Genomic DNA, 23,741 nt, shown 5'->3' on the forward strand with positions numbered 1-23,741 from the left:
ACAATCTTAGCAGAATCAAATAAATGTCACCAGTTTTATTCAGCATGCTTGTGATCATGGGTGAGGGTGATAGATAACCAGACCTTCTTTGTTATGACCTCTTAGGAGAAAAATAATAAACTTAGAGACATTCTGCATTATGTGACCTAAGAGGAACTCCAAAGGAAAGCAAACTGTTATTTTAAGAGACGATACGCTATCAGTGGGTTCTAGAAATGGAAACAGTGATATTATGAAGCATATACTTGAGAGGAAAAAAAAGAAATTATAAACTCCAAAGATTTTTTTGCAGAACAGCCTCAGATTTAGAAATAATGCGTATGTTACATTTTTTGGATCTTGCATACTGAAGTTGAAGAAGCAAGTAATAGCAGCATTGGTAATGAGTCACCCCCCCAGCACTGGCAGCAAGGTTGGTATTTTTGTGGGGTAGTCTTCCTGTATTGCAGTGGTTTTGGTGAAACTCCCTGACCATCAAGCCAGCACCTCTAAGGTTAGTTACTGACTCTTATAAGTGAAGGATCAAGCCCAAAGGGAGAAGGATGAACAGAGTTTGGTTAAATTCATAGAGTTTATCTTACTCAGCAGATAAAAGAGACCACTAGTATCATGTAATTTACAGAACAGAAAAGAAAATGTGATATATAAATGCAGAATTCTGCTCATTTATTAATAATTAATGGACAGTACATTAAAACAAATAATTATGAAAGAATGTTGTACCTCTGAGGTACCTCATGAGAGTGATCTGCTGTTTTAAGATCACATATTGTCATCAAAGTCTGGAAATTATGCAAATAGTACTAGCTACATTTAGAGGTCTGCACAAGTAAAGACTTTCCCACCTAAATAGTAATTGTCTCTCAGGAAAGGCAATAATTTTTTGTGTGATGCAAAGGTGCTACCTACAGGCTTGAGCAGAGAATGACATGCAGGGAAGCTCAGGAAAAAGGATCCCATTTTATGAGGAAATAGAACAGAATTAGCATTACCACTAAAGTAAATACCTTTTAATTTCAGGCTAAAGAACACATGTTTTACCAAAGTTTTAAAAATTCATAATATCATAGATTTTCAGTTAACCCAATTTAATTCTAAATATTACAATGGTGTCTGTATTTTCCTGGGTTTCTTTATTTAAATCAGTTAATGTACCATAAAAAAGAAGGCTTTCTTTTTTAATCAACAAACATTAAATAAACTGTATGCTCTTCTGATACACTTATTTCAGGCATATTTTTATTGACAAATAAACTTGGCCACAAGTATCAAAGGATCACATCTGAAGATCAAAATTAATGTTTGGTCTTACAAATACAGTTAAGTGCCAGACAGGAAGCATTTGTACTCTATTAAATATACATCTATCCTATACCTCTTGTATAAACAATATTTCATTCAATACAGTGCAAATGTACTGAGAATCTCTTGCCTAAAAACAACAGCACGTCCAGTATTTTTGAGATAATGAAAAAATGCTTGGGGAAGTGCTTTCATCTAAGAGCTTGCTTTATCTTCCTCTGCATATTTTACACATTTGTACCCAATCAGATCAGATATGGCAAATATTTATAAATATGTGGAGATTTACTGTTAGGTATATTCCTACTGATTTGAATGAACTTAATGATATGAATTTAAAAGCACAGGCTCCGTTTGTTAACTTTTAGGAACAAAGGTGTACCCACTACCCTGTACATGCCACTGCAGTATACATCCAACATGTAATGATAACAGCAGTAGCAGCAGTGTTCTCTTGCATTTACCTTCAGCTAAGACTAAGGCAAGCCATGCAATTGATAACTAATACATTGTACCTTTCAAAAAAATTATGACATCCTTTTTTCTTTTCCATTTTTGAGGGGGGAACAGTTTCAAAAGTAGTACAAAAATAGAAAATAAAAAGATAAATATTATTAAATGCATTTTGTATATATAATAGAGTAATAATTGAGAATGTTTTTCTTTCAAATATATAATTCAGCAGTTCTGTATTAAAGGCTATATTTTTCATATCTATAGTGACAAAAAGAGAGCACCCATTCACAAGTACAATTATATAAATTTAGAATCCCTACCGTGCTATGAAAGCGTGAATTTTAAAATGAGATTTTCTTTTCTGTCCATTTGTCCAAATACTGAATTCTTTTTAGGGAGCAAATGTATTTGTATCAAATAATTGTGACATTCAGAGTCAATTATCTGATGAGCTGAAAAAGTGCCTCAGTTTACTGTCTCAGATGAACAGATAATAATTAAAAATATATTAAAAATAACCTCAAAGAAGAATCAATGGCACAGATGTATGCCATAGAATGACATAAAGAGTATTCAGCAACAATACATATCTTTTGCTTTATTCTTAAGCTACTAAAATCTCTCTTAAGGACAAGATCCTATTCATACTGTTACTGATTTTAGATTCAAATTATTATGCAAAATATCCAATTATTCATGATTTTCAGATGAAATTTCAAGAATGGTGTGATCAAAACCTACCAGCTATTCCTATTCATATTTTTAGAAATTGAGTAAAAAAAAGTTTACATTACTGTAATTCTACATATACATTATTCTACATACAATATAATTATATCACAATTAAATAAGTTCAATTCAATTTTATTTATGAAGATAATACTGAATAATTTTTAATAGAAATATCTCATTATAATTAAACCCTTCAGAGTATATGTAAATGACTGTTGAAGAGAGAACCACACAAATCACAGCATGTTCATAACAACTTCACTGTGAAATTAAAATTTAACTAATTTTAAAATACTTAATGCCTCCTATATAGTTGCCTGTAAATTAGTTCAAGTTGCCTTTGCTGCTAATTGAATTTATTCATATATTATTGTATTCTCACAATTTTCAATCAGAAAGTTCATGAACAGTTAGTGGTAATGTTCATGGGTAGCTGGAGAAATAGCAGTAAAGAGAAAAGTTCCTACTAGATTTCTCATTATGGCAAGTAAATTTTCAATTATATGCCCAAATCCTTCTATTAATAACTTTCCTGTCACATTAGTGACAAACTAATGCATCAAAATGTAACGCCATTTGGTGTTATTATTTTACATGCAAAGATATTTTTCTCCCTTGTTAGATTTTCTTAACCTATAGCAAATATTAAATTCTTCCAAAGAGTGGGGTTAGAAGATGTCTATAAACACTCCTAGTTTCATGATGAAAGGAAAACAATGGCTTGTGGATTATTGCAAAAATATTTCTGATACGGAAAAATTCAAAATGATTCAGTCACATGCAAATGTTCTTAATTTTGCTGCATGTATATGCAATACAAGCATTTCCAACTTTTAAAACCTAACCATGATTAAATAAATCATAACTGACTTAACTAAACATTTTTTACCCTGCTGTAGTCCTAAAATTAATTTTTTGTTTCAAACACTGTAACAGAATTTGCATGAAGTTCTTCTAGGAAAATGGCTATTTTTATTTTTTTTTTGTACTTTTCCCTGAAATGTTCACAGAGTTCTTCAGAACACTGATCAAAACTGAAAAAGTAAAATAAAATAATTTTCTTTATGAATGCTTGACGACCTTTGACATCATTCACTATTTAGAGGCCCATAAAAGAATAGACAACATATATGACTCAAAAATTACCAATTATGAAAAATTATCTGGGGTAGAATGCTACAGTAATGCAAAAAGATGGATTACCTGTCATAAACTAGCAAAGCTTTTGTTTGCAAATCCAGTGTCTCACTTTCTTTCATATTGGGAAACTTAAAATTATTTTTAAACTGCATTAACTTAAAAAATGCAGCCCAGTCAACACTGAAAGTGACCCAGAAATAATCTGTTATTGTTTAGCCAATATATATTTTATATTTGACTATCTGTTCTAAAAATCAAAATTCAGCAGAAATAAGATACATTACAGAGCAAACAGGCAGTCCTGTACTTCAGAGGTATCAGGGTTGCTGGTTCTACCAGCTAGATCTTAAAGTGGTCTCAGAGAAGTGCTGCATTCATCATTGCCAGTTAGGCAACAGAATTTAATTTGTCAATAATCACATTTTAGAGCACAGGCATCCCCTGTTCTAAAACACTTCTCCTGCATTAGGAATTCTTCAGAGTTTTGGGTTTACTTACTGCATCTTGGGGGGAGACAGACTTTTCAATTTTTAATAGAAAGAATGCAAGAAAGAATTAATGTCTGCAGAAAATAAAATAAGCTTCAGAGTATCACAGTGCAGTGTCATCAGCTGTTGAGGAGTTATCTATGAAAAACTCTGTCTAGTGACGCAGCCGAGCATTCGTTACACTCTCTGACTGGCAAATGACAGGACAGCTTAAATCAGAGATAAACCAAGATAAACTTTATTTTCATCCTGAAACCAAAAACTCCCTTCTCAGCTTTTTGCCTTCCCTGCAAACAGTGAACCCGTTGCTTGTGACATAATGCTGAGAGAAAAATAGCAGCAGGAATGCTTCTGGTGCTTATGAAAGTAACTGCTGTATCTCTCAGTTCCTGTTTAAGTACTAACAATCTTTTCAAGTACACCTTTTGCTCTGCCTATGCCAGAATCCACACTAATCTTTGGCTTAATAGTTTTGGCCAAATCAAGAGGGGACAACTGATTTATAACACCACCAGTTACACCTCTTAACGAGAAAGAGTAGAATGATTTAATTAAAATAATTTAATTCAAATCGGACATATTAGACATTGTAAGTAAAGGAGCAGAAGGGTGAGTGCAGTGATCCGGAGACAATGAAGCATACTAACCAGAGTTTCCCAGGTTCAGATACATACTCCCTGCTCCCAGCTTCAGCCGAGAGTGTGCCTGGAGGTGGCTGCCGCTGCTTTGGGGAGAATGGAGGGATAGGCTTGTGTGTTGGGGTGGGGAGGAAGGGGGGATTAGCTGCATTGTCACTCACTAATGACTGCTGCCAGATGATTAGACAGCACATTAAGTTCTTAACTTTAACTTTGCTAATCAGCAAGATCAAACTCCTAACACCAAATTGGAGTTTTTTCATATTTAAAAAAAAAAAAAAAAAAAGGAAAAGAGAGAGTTAGCACATTTGCTGCCTAATCAGGATGTAAGGCAGTGAACAAGCACACGGTTGTAAAAATGAACTTTGACGGAATAAAATACTTGACTGATTTGGATTGGCCTCAACAGCATCATTTGCAATGGCTATGCATACAGGACTGAGGTTTTAAGCAGTATTATTTCTTCCTATGAAACCCTGACATTCAAGAATCAACCAACAAAAGGGAAAGTGTATTTAAGCATTTTGACATCATATTCTTCAAGAAGGTCGCACTTAAGAACAGCACAGCTCTGCTACATTTACTGTAAGAAAGCAAAACTAAACCAATCCAAAAACTTGCAGAAAAAGACCTGAGTAGCCTTTACCATGACTATTCTCTGAGTGGGCTGTTGATCAAGGCAAATGTACATAAACTTCTGGGAAATGTGCAATTTTGCTATATTCTCCACATCGACGGAAATCTGACTTCTTTAACACAATGTTTGAAGCGGGTTTTTTGTGTTTTGTTTGTTTTGTGGGGTTGTTGGGTTTTTTTTGTTTGGTTTTTTTTTTTTTTTTTTTACTTAACCTATGGCTTTGATATGGCTGCTCTTGGATATACAATGGTTATCTAACCATTTTATGGCTTTAACAAACCCTTACTTTCTGCCTCGCATTCTATACAATGTAGCCTCTATTTGTACCCAAGTGCTACTAAATTACAGCTAAAGTTACAGCAAATTTGTTTTCTCAAAAAAGCAGCGAGGCCTAACATCCCTTGAGTAATAACAGCCTTGATTTTAATTCAGAAGTAGAACTGGAATAATTTTCCCTCAGAAAAGGCAACAATAGAGCTGTTCTTGCAGGGCTGAATGGGGCATGTCTCAGTTTGCAGGTGTGCAGGTGCTGGAGTGGAGAGGCAGAAGAGTGCCTGACCTCGGTGGGCAGCCCAGGCTCTGGCAGGTAACTCCAGACTGGCATATCAAAGCCATAGGTTAAGTAAAAAAAATAATACAAACCCCCCCCCCCCCCCAAAAAAAAAAAAAAAAAAAAAAAAAAAACAACAAAAAAAAAACCAAAACCAACCAAACAAAAACAAAACAAAACAAAAACAACAACAAAAAAAACCCAAAACCAACCAAACAAACAAAAAAAACCCCAAAACCAAAACAAAACAAAAAAACAACAAAAAAACCAAAAAACAAACAACCCCACAAACCCCACACACCCCATCTATTGGATGGGGCTGACGGACCTCTCAATTCTGAAGCAAAGAAACATGCTCCAGTGAACCAGTAATTTATAGAGAGGTATCTTGCTCATACTGATGAAATCAAAGTAGCTAACAAAAATCTGAAGCATGCTTGGAGCAAAGCAGAAATGTTAAAACTCCATAAACCACAGCCAAAGTGATTCTTGAATGTGAAAATACTACATTATAAATACCTACCGGCACACTGCAGTTATTTTCCAAATGTTTCAGCTAATAGACTGTGATAAAGAAATAACTTCTTTTTAATGTGTTTCACTAGAGTTGTATTAAAGAAGCTTAATATTCAGGATTAAAATCCGTATTCTGGCTGATGTGAAGCTGCAGTGCTATGAAGAGAGGGATATAATACAGAAACAAAGCTCAAACAAGGCATTAGTTACCTCTACTGTAAAATAAATCACTCCAATACATTTCCATGTTTACTTGCTGCAATATTATGATATTATTTCCAAGAGATGAAAATCATGCACATTTAAGGGACAAGCATTAAGTGTTGTTAATGTGGTCTTATGCTGGTAATCACTGTCTTGGGAAAAGTATACTGTATTTTATATACTAATGCTATGATCTGTTTATTAACTCAGAATGCCTCTGCTAACAGTGCTTTAAGCAAGTAATAATACGGTGGCAAATATTAAAAAAACTACTTTTAAATTTAACTCATGTTAAAGGAATATATTATCTGCTGGTATTATTTCTTCTTCAAGTCAGGAGAGCAAGAATATTGTATACGAAGCAAAAATTACCAAGTCTTTCTTCTTAAAGGAAAACATACTTTAATAGACATTATTGGTATCCCTTGCGGTAGTGATTATCCATTTTCAAAGGAATTAGCTGGTTTTAATTTTTAAAACACACTTTTCTTGGAAAATGAAGGATTTGTCATTGGAAAATAAAGATTAAAATGCATGCACTTGTGCATTCTGGTCTGAGATAAGGAAGAGATTTTTTTCTCTGCCTTGTAAATGAGCACCAGGAAGAAACAGAGCAATAACAGCTAAACAGACACAAGCATTTAAGAACTTAGGAGAAATGTAAGGAAATACCAAAAGTTCCAAATATATAATACCAGTTTTAACAGATAACTCTGCAGTGCTAATAACCACTGTGAGAATAGCAGTCAATCCCAAATAAATAAGACTAAATTATGCCAATTTTTTTATTTTTGAAAATCAGTGGGTTCTCCATAGAGTACTTGTACACATGGAAAGCAGTTGGTTTCTTGTAACTTCAGAGCAACAGTAATAGTGTAGATGTTATTCATGGAAATGTACAAACTTACATATGTGCTATACAGTTTTAAGTCTATTCAACATTAGCTGCAGCCATTTGGCTTACAGATATTTTTTTTTTCTCTTCAGTAACAATTGGAGTCACAACATTAGTTATTTCTAATAAATTCTAGTTATTCTAATTCTAATAAAATTCTAGTTATTAGTGTTAATACTTACCCTGGAATAAATACAATCTGCCACTGAACCCAAAATAAACAATATTTTTGAAATTATGTCTTATTTATTGCTATGTATAATTTAAATTATACCTTGTTTATTGCAAAATATTAAACAGATTGCATGTATAACCATCTTTTTTTTTATTCTTTCTAAGAGTAAATAAGCTAAAAAAATAAATGAACAAAAAAAACCTGGTTTTGTCAAACAAATGGTTATGACATTTACAGGCTTTTTACTGCAAGGTCAACTTCTTTCCTGCAGAAGTTAAATCACTTAAGCATGACACTTGGTAAAAATTTAACATTCTGTCCACACAGTTAAGTGTTCCACGTATTAAAAAAACTATCTAGACAACACTGTTTCTTGCATTGACACTTAACTAAAATTATTTTTGAGGCAGTTTTTGCTCCTTTTTATATTGCCATGACTAGTACAAGAAGTTACTGTGCAAGATAGGCCATTGCAAACATGCAAGCTTTACCAGTGAGGTAAAGCTACAAGAGTATTTTCTTCACAAAACTGCAACCATAAATTTGGCCTTTAACTGAGAAATTTAAGAAAACATCCTGTCTGGATAGTAATCTACATGATTCACCCCTGTCACCAAGATCTTTAGGTGCTGTCTTGGGAGGGATAGGAGAAAAGCACATAGAAAAGTAGTTCAGGAAAGCAACATTTTTGGAAAATGTTTTCTTAATTTTTCAAGGATGGAAAACAACCTGAAACTTCATTAACCTTGACTGAAACTATACAATAAAAATTATGCCAATAAACTGCTGTATAACTCATACATAATTTAGAAGAAAAGTATAAATATCCACCCTTCGTGAACTTCCTAGGTGTTTTTCTGCAACACTGCCCTTCAGAGATTTGTCCCCTTGACATTAAAATCATCTGCTCAGTACACAGACTCGTTATCCTAAGAAAGGGACAACTTCTAGTGCTATGGCCTTTTCACACTCTGTCACAAGGAAATTTCCCTATCTCTGACAAAAATAATTGTAAAAGACCACTGCTTTCATAGCACTTCCCTACATATCTCAGTGGAGTTCCACTGGAAACAAAGCTTCTTGCATTGCAAGTCCACCTCAGGTGGGGTATCATCACCACCACAAACAGCATCACCACCTCACAGGGATTTACAAGAATGAAACAAGCTTTCAAACTCTTTCCACAACCAAACCATACATTTATGGAATGGGAAACATGCAGCATCTTTCTTTTGCTAAAAACACCTGTGGCAGACACTCCCTCTTTAGAAAAAAAAGACAAAACTTCACATCTAAGTTTTGCAATGATTACTTAGGGTTGGTTTTTTTAAAGGTTTTACTTACATCATCAATAAAAGCAATTACTGTTAGTTATATAGCATTATGAGGCCGTAGTAGACACAACATATGCTCTAAGGCTTTTTTTATGTTAACAGCCTGCATTTCCCATTCAGCTACCAAAACTGAAATTATAAAATTGTGAGTTAAACAATATAAGCAATAGAAATCTATTTCTTATGCATATCTGAAATGTTACAAAATGGTCTAAAGTGTTTTCACTCCAGCAAAATCCAGCACATTGAAAAGAACTGGTTCTTTCCTTAATTCTTCCACTGAAACACTTATGTCATCACTTACAGCTACATACCTGCTAAAGAAACAGCTACTCTACAGGGATAAGTACACTGAAGATTCCTTAAGGAGCAATAGGAAGAAACTGGTGGTTTAATTTCTGAATTTAATTTCTGTCCTTTCTAAGCCTTTTGCACACTGTATTTTCAAAAGATTTGAAAGAATTGCTTCTCTGTCTGATTTACCTTACTTGAGCTTTTCTTACCAAAACACATCTGCTGCTTTTGTTACTATACTGCAACTTTTAGCAAAACCATTATGTTACATTATTTTAACTACTGAATGGCCCAGAGAAATCAATGTGTCCTACAGTTCTTTCACTTCAAAACAAACCTTATAATACCCATTCCTACTAAAATAAAAAGGAAGTAAAACACTCTGTAACATGGCTTTGTAATGTGTTGGTTCTCATAATACTTATTTTTAAAAGATGATGAAAAAGATATGTTATAACTCAATCATGTGCAGTATCTAAGTCATGGAAGTTTAAACGGCCAAGATCTTCTGAGATAACTGTGAAATAGCACCTCAGGGCACCTGAGGATAATAGGGTACACAGCTACCTTAGAACACCCAAGTTACTTAGTAATTATCCAAATTCAGTGTCAATGATGTCTGAATTCCTTCAAGTGCAAAGTTTTTCATTCAGTACTGTTTTATGCACTGAAGAGGACAGTGCAAGTAAGAATTGGTGATACAATGCAAGTCCTCTCTAGGGGCCCAATGGTTCACTCTGTAACTCTTCCAGTAACACCAGGCACTGGGGGACTGCCTTGTACATACCTTGGGTTATCAGAAATATACTGCAGAGTAAGACTGTAACTCACACTAATTGGCTGGCCAGATTTCTAGTCACATCACTGCCTTACAGCTTGCTTTTAGAACTTATTAGGTAATCCTAAATACAGGAGAGTAAACAATAGTTTTTGCCAACTTCCATAATTTTTCATCAACCGTATTTTCATCCATCAGGATTTTTGGTGTATCAAGCTATAATAGCATTAAAAAAGATTTGGCAGTTAAATACTTTCAGAATACTGTCAGCTTCCTAAGGAGAATACATGGGAAAAATGGTATAATATTGAAGGAAAAGTCTAAGACTTGTGATGCCAATGTTTTATGCTGCTGTCTATTTCTGTATAAGGAAATAGAAAATAAGGAAAGTAATTCCCTGCATAGAATAGATGTTTTTGAGATTTAACACCTTAAGATTATGAAGAAACTCAGAACAGCATCTAGTTAGGTACTAAAATATATATGCAGGTAAAATAAACACCTAAGGGAGCAATTAAATTGCTTAAACGTAGAGCTAGTGCCATTTTAGACACCCTCGGGTGGGCACCCCAGTCACTTGGATGGTGATGGCAGAAATGACAGAGAACCTAAGACAGACACATACTCTTCTGGGACAGTAGCTGGACAGCACACGGGATGCTCGACATTACTGAAAATGGCACAGGTCTGTGCTTGGGCAATAAATCTCACTGTTAAACTAGTTTAGCAAGTATGCAGTCACTCTGTGAAGAAAGTAAAATGAAAGTGACTTTTTATAAACAAGATAAAATACTTAAACAGGCTTTTTACAAATATTCCTGAGTCTTTCTTTGTATCAGATTTGCAAACACACAATTTGTGAAACAAAAGATGTAGACTGATGACACCAGTTTTTCCACAACAGTATCATTACTCATTTGTTATAATTAAGAGGTGCATTTTTAATCATAGCTGGTGCTGGATTGTTCTTTCAGTATTAATAGCTAATGGATCTCTTAGGTCCTATATACCAGGTTCTGTTGTTTTTTGCTTTCCTATTCTACCTTCTAAAGCCTGACACAAAATATAGCTAAGTGTTGTAAAAAGCCTAAATTCCACTGTACTTTTGAAGAGGTCCAACATTAGTTCTGCTGATATATAGAAAATTAGGAGGAGAGGAAACAGAACTTAGACCCCTTTTCTTTTTGTCTGCTTTACTTTGGAAAAAAACAATAAAACACCAAACCCCACAATAGTCTGGTCACTTATTTTTTTAACCTGTTGGTGCAGATACAGATGACAAAAAGCTGAAAGACTATTACACATGTGTGTAACATGCATAAGAAATTAATCTTGTTCCTGGCCTTGCCATTGCCATGTCACTTTACCTCTGCAAATCTCTCTTTTGAGAACAGGCAGGTTTTACAGCAACAGCAATTTTTGGAAAGGCTTTTTTTGGGAGATAAAAGCTTTTCCAACTACCTTACCAGCACTTATTCATATTTCAAATTCTAGACAAGAGATGGCAAGGATAATTTGATCATACATTTTGTCCAGGTTCAGCAAAAAATGCTATTTGAAGGTTACGTCCTCAATAATGGTATCCACGATGGGAACATCTACAAGTTTTTTAATATACGTGAAATTCTGATTCTCTTACTATTACAATGTCAAAAAATAAGGAAAATATGTAATAATTACAACATGCATTCCAACCCCCGATGGTATCATATCAAATCTCTCTGGAAACATAACCTTTGTCTTTCATCTTTGAGTGACAATGCTTCCAAAATACACAGTAGTGATTGCTTCCCTTTTTACTGGGGAAAAAACCTCAGTAAATTTACAAAATTGCTTTGCTATCTCATATCCTTCTAGGAACAAGTTCTTTTAAATCCTGTTTCCTTTTCAATTAATTAATGTGACACCTCCAGAACTAAATGGCATACGTGCAAGAGAACTAACACACAATCAAAAGCTAGGGATACTATTATGTCATTTTCACACATGAATTCTGTAATATTAGAAGACAAAGTGAAGGTGAGTTAGACCTGACAAATGACTTGGATGCACGGAGAGTAATTTTATCAATATTTGAGAGGCTGTGAAAGAAAGAAAAGTATCTTCTCTGTGTATGCATGTACACATATAGAATGAATGAAAGGAATAAGAACAGGAATAGGAGAATGTGTTCATAAGAAGCTTTAATTTGAGGCTAACATGTATGTTCATCACGTGAGGTGACTCTGCTTCTAAGTGAAAAACGAACTATGTTTATTCTATGCATAACAGTTAAATGTTCAAGTAGGCAATTAAGTACCTTACTGAGGCCATTTTGGGATACCAGACACTTTGAAGATTATATATTCCCTCATAGTTCATGTTGAGTGTACCTCTAAGTAAAATACTCTAAATGAAAAATTCTCTTTACTCAGTTTTGAAAAATACTTCAAAGGCAAGGGGATATTTTTGATAATGCGCATCTTAAACTTTCATTAAATTATCAAATTTAAATTTTAACTTTTTGTGCACTCTGACATTTTTGTCTGGCATTTTCATTAATTTTGCAACATACATAGCTGAAATGTTAACTGATCAATACTTTGTCTCTCTCCTGTAGCACTAGAGCAAAGCTCCCTAAGGACCACAGAGCAGTACAGAAATTAAATGTGTATCAAATGTTAATGTTAAACACAGTAGTACTTACTGTATAAAGACTGAAATGGTTAAAAGAATTCCAAATGGAGAGATGGTAGCACAAATTATTTACAATCCCATTTCAAGATTAAAGTTTGTCCCATAAAATAATTCATTGACTCACACTGACGTGTGTTCTTTTACTGATAGCCCCATTGTCCAATTATTTTTCTGCTCATTACAGTGAGAATTGCTAGTATCAGAAAAAAAGAATACACACCTTTTTCCCCTTATGTTACACCCACTGACATCTATCAGAACAGAAAATTCTGGTTAAGAAGCTGATGGAAATTAGGCCAAACTTAGCAGACATTTCAGTGCCCACAGTGGATTAATCTGAAGAAATAACATCCACTTTTGCATACTTTACTGAAGTTCTTCCTCCTGAAATGTCCCATATTAATTACCAAATAATAATTTTAAAAATTAACTGCTAAATACTGCAAAGGTCTGTTTTGAACAGAGAAAAATATATGATTTTCTAGCAAATGCTCTCTACTTTTTCTGGTTTTTCCCACTGTATTTAGGTCTTAAGAAGCATAAATAAAAGTATGCAACAACACATTCTTGATCAGCCTAGACATGTGATATAATAAAGCTGTTCTGGAACTGAAATATTAACTTCATGTTGTTCCTATGCACTTCCTTTATTTAGCAGGAAATAAATACAAAAAAGCAGGAGAGAATATAGAATTTTCTAACTGATCTAAGACAAAGTCATTTGGTAGCCAGATCAACCTATGGTTCATGAGCTATTTATTAATATCTTTAAGTATCTGAAAAAAAACCCAGCTATTAATACATCACAGTTATATCAGCATGACAGTTATATATATATATATAATTTTTCTTCTGCTGTGAATTATCAAAGCATAAAAAAAAAAGAAATGGAGTGAAAACTCTCAGTTATTCATACAAAATCCCCAGTGAAGGTGATGAGCTTATGAAGTTTAATAGAAACAGGTAAAATATTGTTTAGTTGAGGAAATGCATAATCCAGAACACTGAAAACTTAACTTGACGTTTCTGTGTGTCTATGAATAGCACAGGCAACACTGGTCATTGAGCTGATGCCTTCAAACAGATTTTAGAAATAATCAATCCTAAAACTTCAATACAGCATTTCTGTACCTAAAATGTCCCATATAATGTAAAAGTTTGAGACAGCTACGTTCAGGAGTATAAATAATCAGCAAGCCCTTTCAATGAACATTGTTAGCCTCAGTGACTAACAGTGTGACTCTCCAAGGAGAATGACTTTAAAAAAAACTGCAGTGAAGAGTGCACAAGGCATATGAAACAGGTAACTGTAACTTGTTATAGTTAACATATTAATCAAAGTTTTCTGTAGGTTTCCAACAGTAGTTCTCCTTTCCTGATTTATCTTAGAAATTAAATTTTTGAAAATGGAACTATTCTGCCAGAATTTCTTCACCCGTGGTCCCCTAATATACTCATCAGAAAGAAAAGCCACACAATAAAAAAGTATTCATAATTGTAATGCAAAGAACATGGGACATTGGGAGATAGAAAAATTAACCCTTACATATGCAACCTAGGTGAAATGACTGTAACTCTGTATCAGGATGCACCCATCACAGTATATTTTCAAATCCAACAGGATAGAAAAATGATTAGTTTAAAGCTTTACTTCTCATATGTCGCTTATTAGTCTGGCTAAAGAGCTGAAAACCTCCAGAACAGCCTGCTTCTCATCTCCTTTCTGGAACTGACATTTCACTGTGAGATATTCTAGCCTCTAGAAGACAACTTCACAAGGAGATATAATTTGTACAATAGTGAAGAGAAAATGAAACATATACGTACATTTATTTTATACAGTCTATTAAATTAGAATGTAACCTTAGTGCAAGTATAATTCATCATAACACAAGCAAGTGGATCACTCTCAAGATTTCAACAGCTTATGAAAGTCCAGATACCATCCAAACCCAAAGCTTATAATCCTGATAAAATTCACATATATTTGCCTTGGCCAGCAAAGACTTCTTTTGCTGACAGAGGAATGATTTGATCCTTGGAGAGGATAACATCAGGTCAAAAAGCACAGGAGGCATTTTGGATGCAGAACTGGAATACATCTGTAAAATCATAGCACTGATATATAATCATAAAAATTTACTGCAACACTTACATAAGCAAAAAAAATTACTGTAACAAAACCAAGAAAATCAGATTTTTTAAAATATATGTCTCTCTATATAAGTAAGTATGAAAAATACGAACATTTCTATAAAAATATAACCAGGAAAATGTTTCTACTGCAATATGCTGTAACTATAATAATAACATATACTGATTATTGACCTCCCTACTTAAATTCTGTTTTACATACTACTACTACTACTACATATTATGACTCTGATTTTTTTTTTATGAACAGAAACAATTACAGTTTAACAGCAACACCACTGCTTTCATGGCCACAGCAGTGTGCCATGGGGAAAAAAAATGCCCAAAGAATTTGATGTCTTTCCAGTTTCCTTTCTTCCACTGGCAACAGCTGAGTGTTCCATATCCATATTAAAATCTGACTTAGAGTGATGAATACTTACTAACTGAATCAGTAATAGCAATATGAACATTTGAGTTTTATGTTGAAACCTGCATTTTCCTATGAAGTGTTGATAACTTTTAACTGAAATGATAGATTGCCTTTCTTACAGCAAACAGTAGCAAGCATATTTTATATTTGCACACAGTGCCATTACTATAGACATCAGTACAAGTAAACCCCCTGGCTCTTTGGATAGCACACGTATCTCCTGTACACCCAATGAACATGGCAAACAAGGGTTTAACAAGCAACACAGTAAAAACGGAGCCCTGCAAGGAGAAACTTTCTGCAAAACAGTGTGACCCAACTACCCCATTTTACTGCACAGACAGCTACCAATGCCTGGTTTGATTTCTCCAAATTTGAGGCACCTGACCTTCAGGCACCTAAGTAAAAAGTACTGTCACCAGACGATATCTATAATTATTCAAAATTATACCAAAACCCTTCTCTGTTCATAAACATGGTGGAGAGGCTACTAATCTCAGTACCTCTCAGCCAATTAAAAAAACCTTAGAAATTCCAGAAAGTATGCCCATGCATACATTTCTACTGTCTAATGAAAAAATAATGGTCTTGTTTGTAGCTCTTATGATTTTGAAAATAAAGAGGTATTTATCTGGGTAACGCAATGCAATCTACATTGTGCTTGGAATTTTTAAAATTTAAAAATAAGGTTAATAACTGTAGAAAAATAAGGTTAATACTATTAATGTTCCTGAAGAAACAGCAATTTTGTTTAAATAGCTAGAAACAAATTTACTTAAAACCATTCACTAAAAACTATGACCAGAGCTTGCTGCCTAAAAGGTTTGTTTGCATTTATGGTTTTAAAGTTTGTTTGTTTTATTTTGGTGGATTTTTTTAATCTAGGAACACCACCTTTGAATAATTATTAATCAAAAACACTTTGAGAGTCATTATTCAATATGCAAGGGGACCAAACAAAATTTAATGGACGTTATTTGTGAGAAGCTTAAAATATATAATCCACAGTTCACTGACTTTATTTTAATTTGGATCACCTGCTTGCAACTTATATAATCGATTACTTTTTTACTATAAATATACAATTATAAATAAACATGACTTATGATATCATAGTAATGCAAACTTTAAAATAAATTAAAAAGAAAGCACCAATCTACACAGTATTGTCTCCCAGTCTAGAACACAAACACACCAGGATGATTAAAAATAGTATAAAGAAGATCATACCAAAAAAGCAGCTAGACTTCTTGGTGGAGAGTCCCAGTCAAAACAACTGCTAATATAGCAGACAGCAGTAACGAGCGCCATGATACAATGCTTCATCCGGATGAAGTTCCTTAACAGTAGCTGTTAAACAGATGAAAGATTGAAAATATTTCAAAACCCCAAAAAGTTTCAGGAGAGGCTCATACTGTCATTCTCAATTTTGATGAAAGACTGAGAAAATATTAAGCTCTCTAGCTCACAAATTGAGCAAGTTAGTTTAAAATCTGAGCCTTGGAAGAGAGGGAATTTGCTAATTGTGTAAATTGGTATTTGTTGAATTTAATTCTAGATGGTACAAAAATTGTTCATCATTGAAAAGCCACATGCAAAATTTCACAAATTATTTTGTTAATTAGATTTCAATTTCATTAAGCCTTTAATAAGTGTTGGCCATTTTTAATGAAAAGATGCTGCAGGACACTAACCTGAAACCATGCAACACTACTGCTCTAATATAATTAAGATATCTGCTCCTTTTAACATTTTTAACAAATTTGTCTACTGTGATGCATTTTGAAAGCATTGTTTTAAGTATTTACCAAGGTAATCTACATACTTTCAAATTATATATATGTAAGATATAACAACTCTAGGTTTTGATTCAGGAAAATGTACTTAAATCCTCCAAAATGGTAACACAATTCACCACAAAGAGTGAACAAATTATTTCTGTACTGAGATGCATAGAAAATGGTCACTCCTCCTGCCATCACCAAAAGTGACAATGCCATTTTCATTTATGATATAGGAAGAAGAATTAATCTTGAGTAAAAGGCTTTGTTGCTTCTTTGCTGGAATAGTAGTGCAAAATTCAGCTTTAGTAACTGTATTACTCAAAATTGCAAATAAAGAAATATTTTGCCTTATGAAATGTTGTTTTATGAATTATATCATAAACTGATATAAAATTCATCCAGCAGGTAATTTAAACCATGCTTAAGTATACAAGCTTTCAGAAACAAAGAAAGAAGTTCTGAGACCTTTGACTTTTCATTGCAAACAACAAAAATCTTGTTCCCACAGTCCAACAAATTCTCTCCATGTAAGATACAACATTTGTGGAACAAGAAAAAATGAGTCCAAAGTAGTTTGAGTGCAGAAAAACATGTGTGTTTAAATAATTTTTACCAAAGCATTAAAATTGTGTGTAGCAAAAATATCCAGAGAAAAAAGAGTCAAGACATTTCCTATTCCAGGGATTCCAAAGAGTTTCAGTCTGCTTTCACCTTTGATTCAAACCTTACTCAAGTAACCTCCTTGAAATTTGGCTAAGAGAATGATGATTCTTTACCCTGCAACAAATGGAGAATTTTTGGGTCAAAGTTAACAGCAAAAGTTTATGCAAGACTTATTTTACATGCACCTGTGCAATAATCTGATATGTGTGAAACCTAATGGTTTCAACTGTGTTCTTATTCATGTATTTGATGGAAATTAGGCAGCAATTTATAGAGGAGACACATTAAACCCATGTATTCAGTTTCTGACTTCTCAGCCTATCATATTCTTTTGTAAACATGTAATGAAAATGTTATTCTTTACTCTCAGCAGTAGGGTACCAGATATTTGAATGTGCACATTTGATAGTAAGGATTTTAGAAGGGATTAGTGTTGCCTTACTCTTTACCTGTTTAGACAGTCTGTCTTCCTCTTCAATGTACTTCTGTTCTTTGGGCATTAAGGTTCGTATGCTGGCTTTCACCTATGCATTAAAATGCGTGTCAGTATTTCAAGTTTACTTGCTCCTCACTAGTAACACAGGCTTCAATTCACAAAATTTACCAAGTTTCAAAGTCATGGCTGCCAAGCTCGGGGCACATAAGCATACACAGAGACAAGAGCTGCTGCTCTGTACATTAGCAGCAATAGCAGCAACAGTAACAAAACGAGTAGGTGTGCCAAGCAGTGGCAGAAGAGTATTCTGTGGTATACATCAAGGCTTAGAGAAAATGAGGAATGACAGAAATTCTCTACAAATCAGGGACAAAAGCTTTCATGAAACTGAACTCTTTAGCAGTACAAAAAAACCCAAAGTTAAGACTTACAGCATTAAAAATCACATCTATTTCAAGATAGATGACCCCTTTTGTTGGCCCTGTCAGCTGCTTGTTTTTCAAGACGTAGGCTTTCTGTTCACCATTTTGAATCTGCAGGAAAAGGACATGACAGCCGTCTGTCTTATGGTCTCCGCTGAATACACCCCCCCAGTGACCCCTGACCCCCAGCTGCTGAAACTGACAGAGAACCCAAAACAACTGTGGCAAGTCTGACAAGTACCTGTTCATTACCAGGACCGAGTCTGTCAGGAAAAATTAACTATCATGGGATTCAACATGGCCGTGAATAGACTATGTTAAAATTTTAGTGTTCTTATTACAGACCTTGGTTGGGAAATGACAGACTCAGAGCTGCAAAAAATTTTTTTTTCTCTTTCCCTCCTTCAGCGGGAAAAATTCAGAGCAGTATGTCAGGTGAATGAAGCTTACAGACAGCAATGGTATAGCAACTTTGCCTAGAAAGTCAGCACTTCGATCGCGGTCTTCATCGTAAACTGTCACTTCAAGCACTGAATGGATGTCCTTTATATTGCTACAAAGAGAGAAGTACACACAGAAGAAAGAAGTCACGCTTACACCAGTGGGTACCAAGGACAAAACTGTAAAAGGTTAACACAGATATCCATCTGTTTTTCCAAGCCATGGTGGAGAACTGAGATTAAGTGAATGAGACATCTCTGCATATAACCAAAATACTTTCAAAGAGCTGCAGTTATGACTCTTTCTCTCTGCAAGGCTTTTCCAGCACAAGTTTTCTAAAGGACGTTGCTTTAAATCTGCCTGGGGTTTGAACTGCATGACCTGCAAGGAGAAGCACTGGGGGATTTACAGCCACCAGCAGAAGGACAGAGAGCTTTTAAAAGCTACTCTTAAACACCGCTACCCTTGTGGCAATTCTTACTGCAAATACAATGAAACCTGTAGGTTTGTAAATAGAAATAATTACAAACTACAAGAATATAACCTTGCACTAAGAACAAGTTCTTTGTTTCTGAAATTATCATTTAATTACTAATATTCAACAAATTATAGCAAATAAAGAACAAACAATATGAAACAATGCGTCTTTCAGGTACAACTGAGGAAAAAAGACTGCAAGCTATTAAATACTCCATTGCCATGCACAGGAAATAACTCTACATGTAAACTTTTGGGTGAAAAATTCATATTCCTTATTTGAATAAAACAATTATTTGAGAGAACTCATATTTGATTGAATGGCTGATCCAGGAAATACAAATTAAAGCAAAGCAGTTCAGTTTCAGTAAAATATATTCCTCCAGATGAGGGATTGCTAGCCCAAAAATTAATTAAGAAATCTGAGGATAAATGTAAATGTACATAGAAGGAAGGCCTTGAAACCCTTTAGAGGTTTTCTATTTGATTTCTGATTAATCTTTTGTCCTTTACAAATCCAGGCAATTCCTTGTACAGAGAACTTTGTTGTGAAGTATAGGATAATTAGTTATTGGCTCTACTGGTAAAAATATATTAATGAACAATTTAGCATGGTTTTGCAGATACAGAAATGAGAACTACTATAATAAGCTGTTGAAAAGTACAACTACGGTGAGATTTTTTTTTCTTTTGCTCTGAATTCATTTCTGAGAGCTCACTGCAGGTCACAAAAACCTGTGGATGCTAAATATATGAATGATAAATCTAGAGGGGAAAACAAAAATTAAAATCACACTGAGTTTTGACATTAAGGGCAAAATATAGCATTTTCATGTATGATAAAGTGAAGTGTACACAAAACTAAAGCTCCTACTGTTTTTGCAGAGGAATGTTATTGATTTCAGCAGCAGTGATCAGTTTTTTCTACTCATTGTTGTCACATTGCAGTCAAATAGAGAAAAGGGAAAAAAAAGGCAATTGAGCAAGGCAAACAGTAAGGACATTTTGTCTGTGGAATACCTTTTTTCTGTTCTGTTAAAGCCTTTAACTGTCTTCAAAATAACACAAGGATAGAAGAACAAATCACATTACTCCCCAATCAATTGTTTTAGACTGCATTTTACCAACAGATGGATTGTACTAGTATGATACTAGATGGTATTGTGAGAAGGGCAGCTAGTAAATGGAAACAAGAAGTGGAAAGGATTTCATCAAAATTCAGAGAAATGTAAATGCATGTAGAATTTCTAACTTTATGTAGCTATCTAATGTTTCTTACATTTAACAACCACATTTAAATAAAGGTCATATTCACAGTATCTTTTTTCTCCCCACTCAAAACTTCAGGGGCATATCCATCACACTGGATTTGACCCTTGAAACTCTTGCTGAACCTAACAGGAGTCTGCTGTGCATAGCATTACTCATACATGCTTTCCAAGAAACAGTCCTGGCATTTTTATGTTTAAAATTATACCACTTGTGTATTTATTTTCATGTTTTTAATCCTCAAAATGTATTTGGCTGTTTAGATAAGAAATATCAGTATGCCATCACTATTCTTCTTTAGAACTATCAGTAAGTATTTTTGTTCCCGCTCCAACACCCTCACCTCCAAAATACTGCCCAAAACCTACTGCCCATTCATTCCCCCGACCTAAATTCAAACACTTACAATGTGAAGATTTTGTTCCATTCTGGATTGAGGTTCCTGTAGACAGTATGTGTCAGCAGTCTGTCATTGTTCAATTCAACTACACAAAATGGGTCACTTTTACCTGTAAGAGAAAATTTGGAAGTAATTTTGTGAACTAAGAAAACACATGATGAGCAAGCTTTAAACAAAAACAAGTCTGGGGGGTTGTTTCTCATTTTCTGAGCTTCACTGTAATGGTCTGTACTATATTCAAGATATTCATATCACACTATTCATCTCCATAATCTATTAACACTCTTTGCTAAAAGAACAATTCTTGTGCTTCAAAAAAAAAGGGATGGAGGAGAAAAAAATCACCATACAGACTCTTCTGATGAAACACAGCATGTTCCTAGAAGTTGCCAAGCACCCTTGTGAGACAGTTAAGAGAACTTTACTTCAATGGTACCAGTGACCCATCGACTTTAAAGATAATATAATGAAAGTATTTTGGTATGAAGGAAATGCATTACTCTGTATTATTTGTAACAACATAGCACCTACAAATATTATCCAAAGACTATTATGCTGTATTATGTTTCACGCTGTACAAATCCTCTCCATAAAATCAAAGAATCTTGATGACAGCCTCATAAAAAGCCTAACACAAGACAAAGTGGGCAAGTACAATTAAAAAGTGAGACAGCATGGGCTGGAATGATGGACTATAGTCTCAGCACAGCAGAAAGGTAAATGTGCTTGATATTTTATTATACATTAAAGCACAAAAAAGTAGTTTTGGATATATATACAAAGAGGTCCCTCAGCATGAAAGCCACCAAAAGGGGAAGTATGAAGTTGCTGCTTTGAAAATGCATTATATAGATAACTGAAGCAAGATAATGGAAATGGATATGGAGGTATATTTTTTTTCCTTTAAAGAAAAGTAATGGGCAAAGCAGGTGTGTTTGTCTGCGTGTGTGTGTGTGTGTGTGTGTGTGAGTATGTGTCCTTAAATATGAAATAGGCAGCTTACAGGAAAAGACTGCAGGAAAGCTGAGATTAGATACTAAGGAGAGCACAAGAAAAATGATCAGAACTGCAAGTTTAGGGGTAGAACATGAAACTGACACTAACCCTTTTAAGGTTTGATTTTGGAAAGGTGTTGTGGTTTAAGCTCACCAGGAAGTTAAGCTGCTCCCCTTTTCCCCAACGCCTCTTTCAGGTGAGAGAAACTAAAGGCAGAAATTATGGGTTGAGGTAACAACGTACTGGAAACGGCAATGAGAAAAGAAAGCAAACAGTAACAGTGTATAAGAGAGGCTGATTACATGCAAAATGCTCCCTGAGTCTGACATGCTGCCTCCACACATGGTGCCACCCTGTCACTCCTTCCACGTTTTTTCCCCGCTAGCCTGAGACAATGAAAGATAATGGCATACAAACTTTCCACACCTGCACTTTTTCTCCCCAAGACCAAGACAATGGAAAAAACCACAATGTTAGACAAATCCTCCAGTTGGGATCAGCACCAACCCACCACTCCACTCACCACACACTCCCCCAGAAAGAGACAAAATGGCTGCTGAACCTCTGCACTGCCCATTTTCCTCCACCAGAAGCCATGACCTCTTCATCTTGGAAGAGAGACTTCTTGACTTCTGCATATCAGCAATGATTTGAGTGTATGGAATAACAGCCTAGACAGGCCCACATAGCTCCAGGCTCTACCCTCACACATCCTTGGCCTAAACTAGGACAAAAGGACAAGAAGAAAAGTAGACACCTGAATCTGATGCTTAAGAACAGCTTGGCTATCTAAAAAAGGAGTGCCCCAAAGCTGGAGAAAGCAAAAGGTGGTGGGATTGGTATCTTCAGCATTTCAGGGCAAGTCTGAAATTACCTAGAAGGTTAAGGAGGGGTGGCAAGGTAGACCTAAGGAACAGATGGAAAAAACACTAATGAAAACATGAGGGGCATGGTGGGAAGACCTCTTTCAATAAAGAGGCAATAAAGGGAAGAAATCACATTGTGGACTAAATTATTTAACTCGTATTTCAAATTATGTCAGTAATGACAACTGCTATAAATCTGTCCAAAACAGAGACATGCTATCCTGCTTTTATATTTTTATTTTTTCCAGTAACTGGAAGGAGTAACCTTTGCCTTTGGCACAGTACAAGTGTACATATTATTTTCATGTAAATAGGAAGCTGAACAACAAATTGCTGCTTCTTGGACCCAGGGGAACTTTGTCTGATGTAAATGAACACTTGAGTTGCATAGTACCTCATGACTTGATCTTCTCTTCAGATTTTCTTTAGGCAGTAAACTGTTCAAAATATATTGAATGTTGGCATTGGCCTTCCACAATGAAATCTAGCATACTAGGCAATTGTGTTTCTCAATGTCTTCATTAACTCCGTATTATTTTTTCATGCATTATTAGAAACCATAAACTGAGTAGCTACAGTAGCTACATTAGTGGGGCCACAATAATG

At 34.7% G+C, this 23,741-nt stretch overlaps 1 protein-coding gene across 1 annotated transcript in view; it reads right to left on the bottom strand.

Annotated features, from left to right (window-relative positions):
- MCTP1 (multiple C2 and transmembrane domain containing 1) overlaps positions 1-23,741 on the bottom strand; it is a 219,220-nt gene that overhangs the window by 89,025 nt on the left and 106,454 nt on the right. Inside the window, exons 11-15 of the mRNA XM_054002904.1 lie at positions 21,280-21,382; positions 19,137-19,239; positions 18,696-18,797; positions 18,278-18,352; positions 16,612-16,731 (exon numbers count right to left, since the gene is read on the bottom strand). Coding sequence (XP_053858879.1) covers positions 16,612-16,731; positions 18,278-18,352; positions 18,696-18,797; positions 19,137-19,239; positions 21,280-21,382 — 503 coding nt within the window. The remainder of the gene's footprint in view (positions 1-16,611; positions 16,732-18,277; positions 18,353-18,695; positions 18,798-19,136; positions 19,240-21,279; positions 21,383-23,741) is intronic.

This window comes from Vidua macroura, chromosome Z (assembly GCF_024509145.1).
Source record: "Vidua macroura isolate BioBank_ID:100142 chromosome Z, ASM2450914v1, whole genome shotgun sequence".
In the NCBI taxonomy this organism is placed as follows: Eukaryota; Metazoa; Chordata; class Aves; order Passeriformes; family Viduidae; genus Vidua; species Vidua macroura.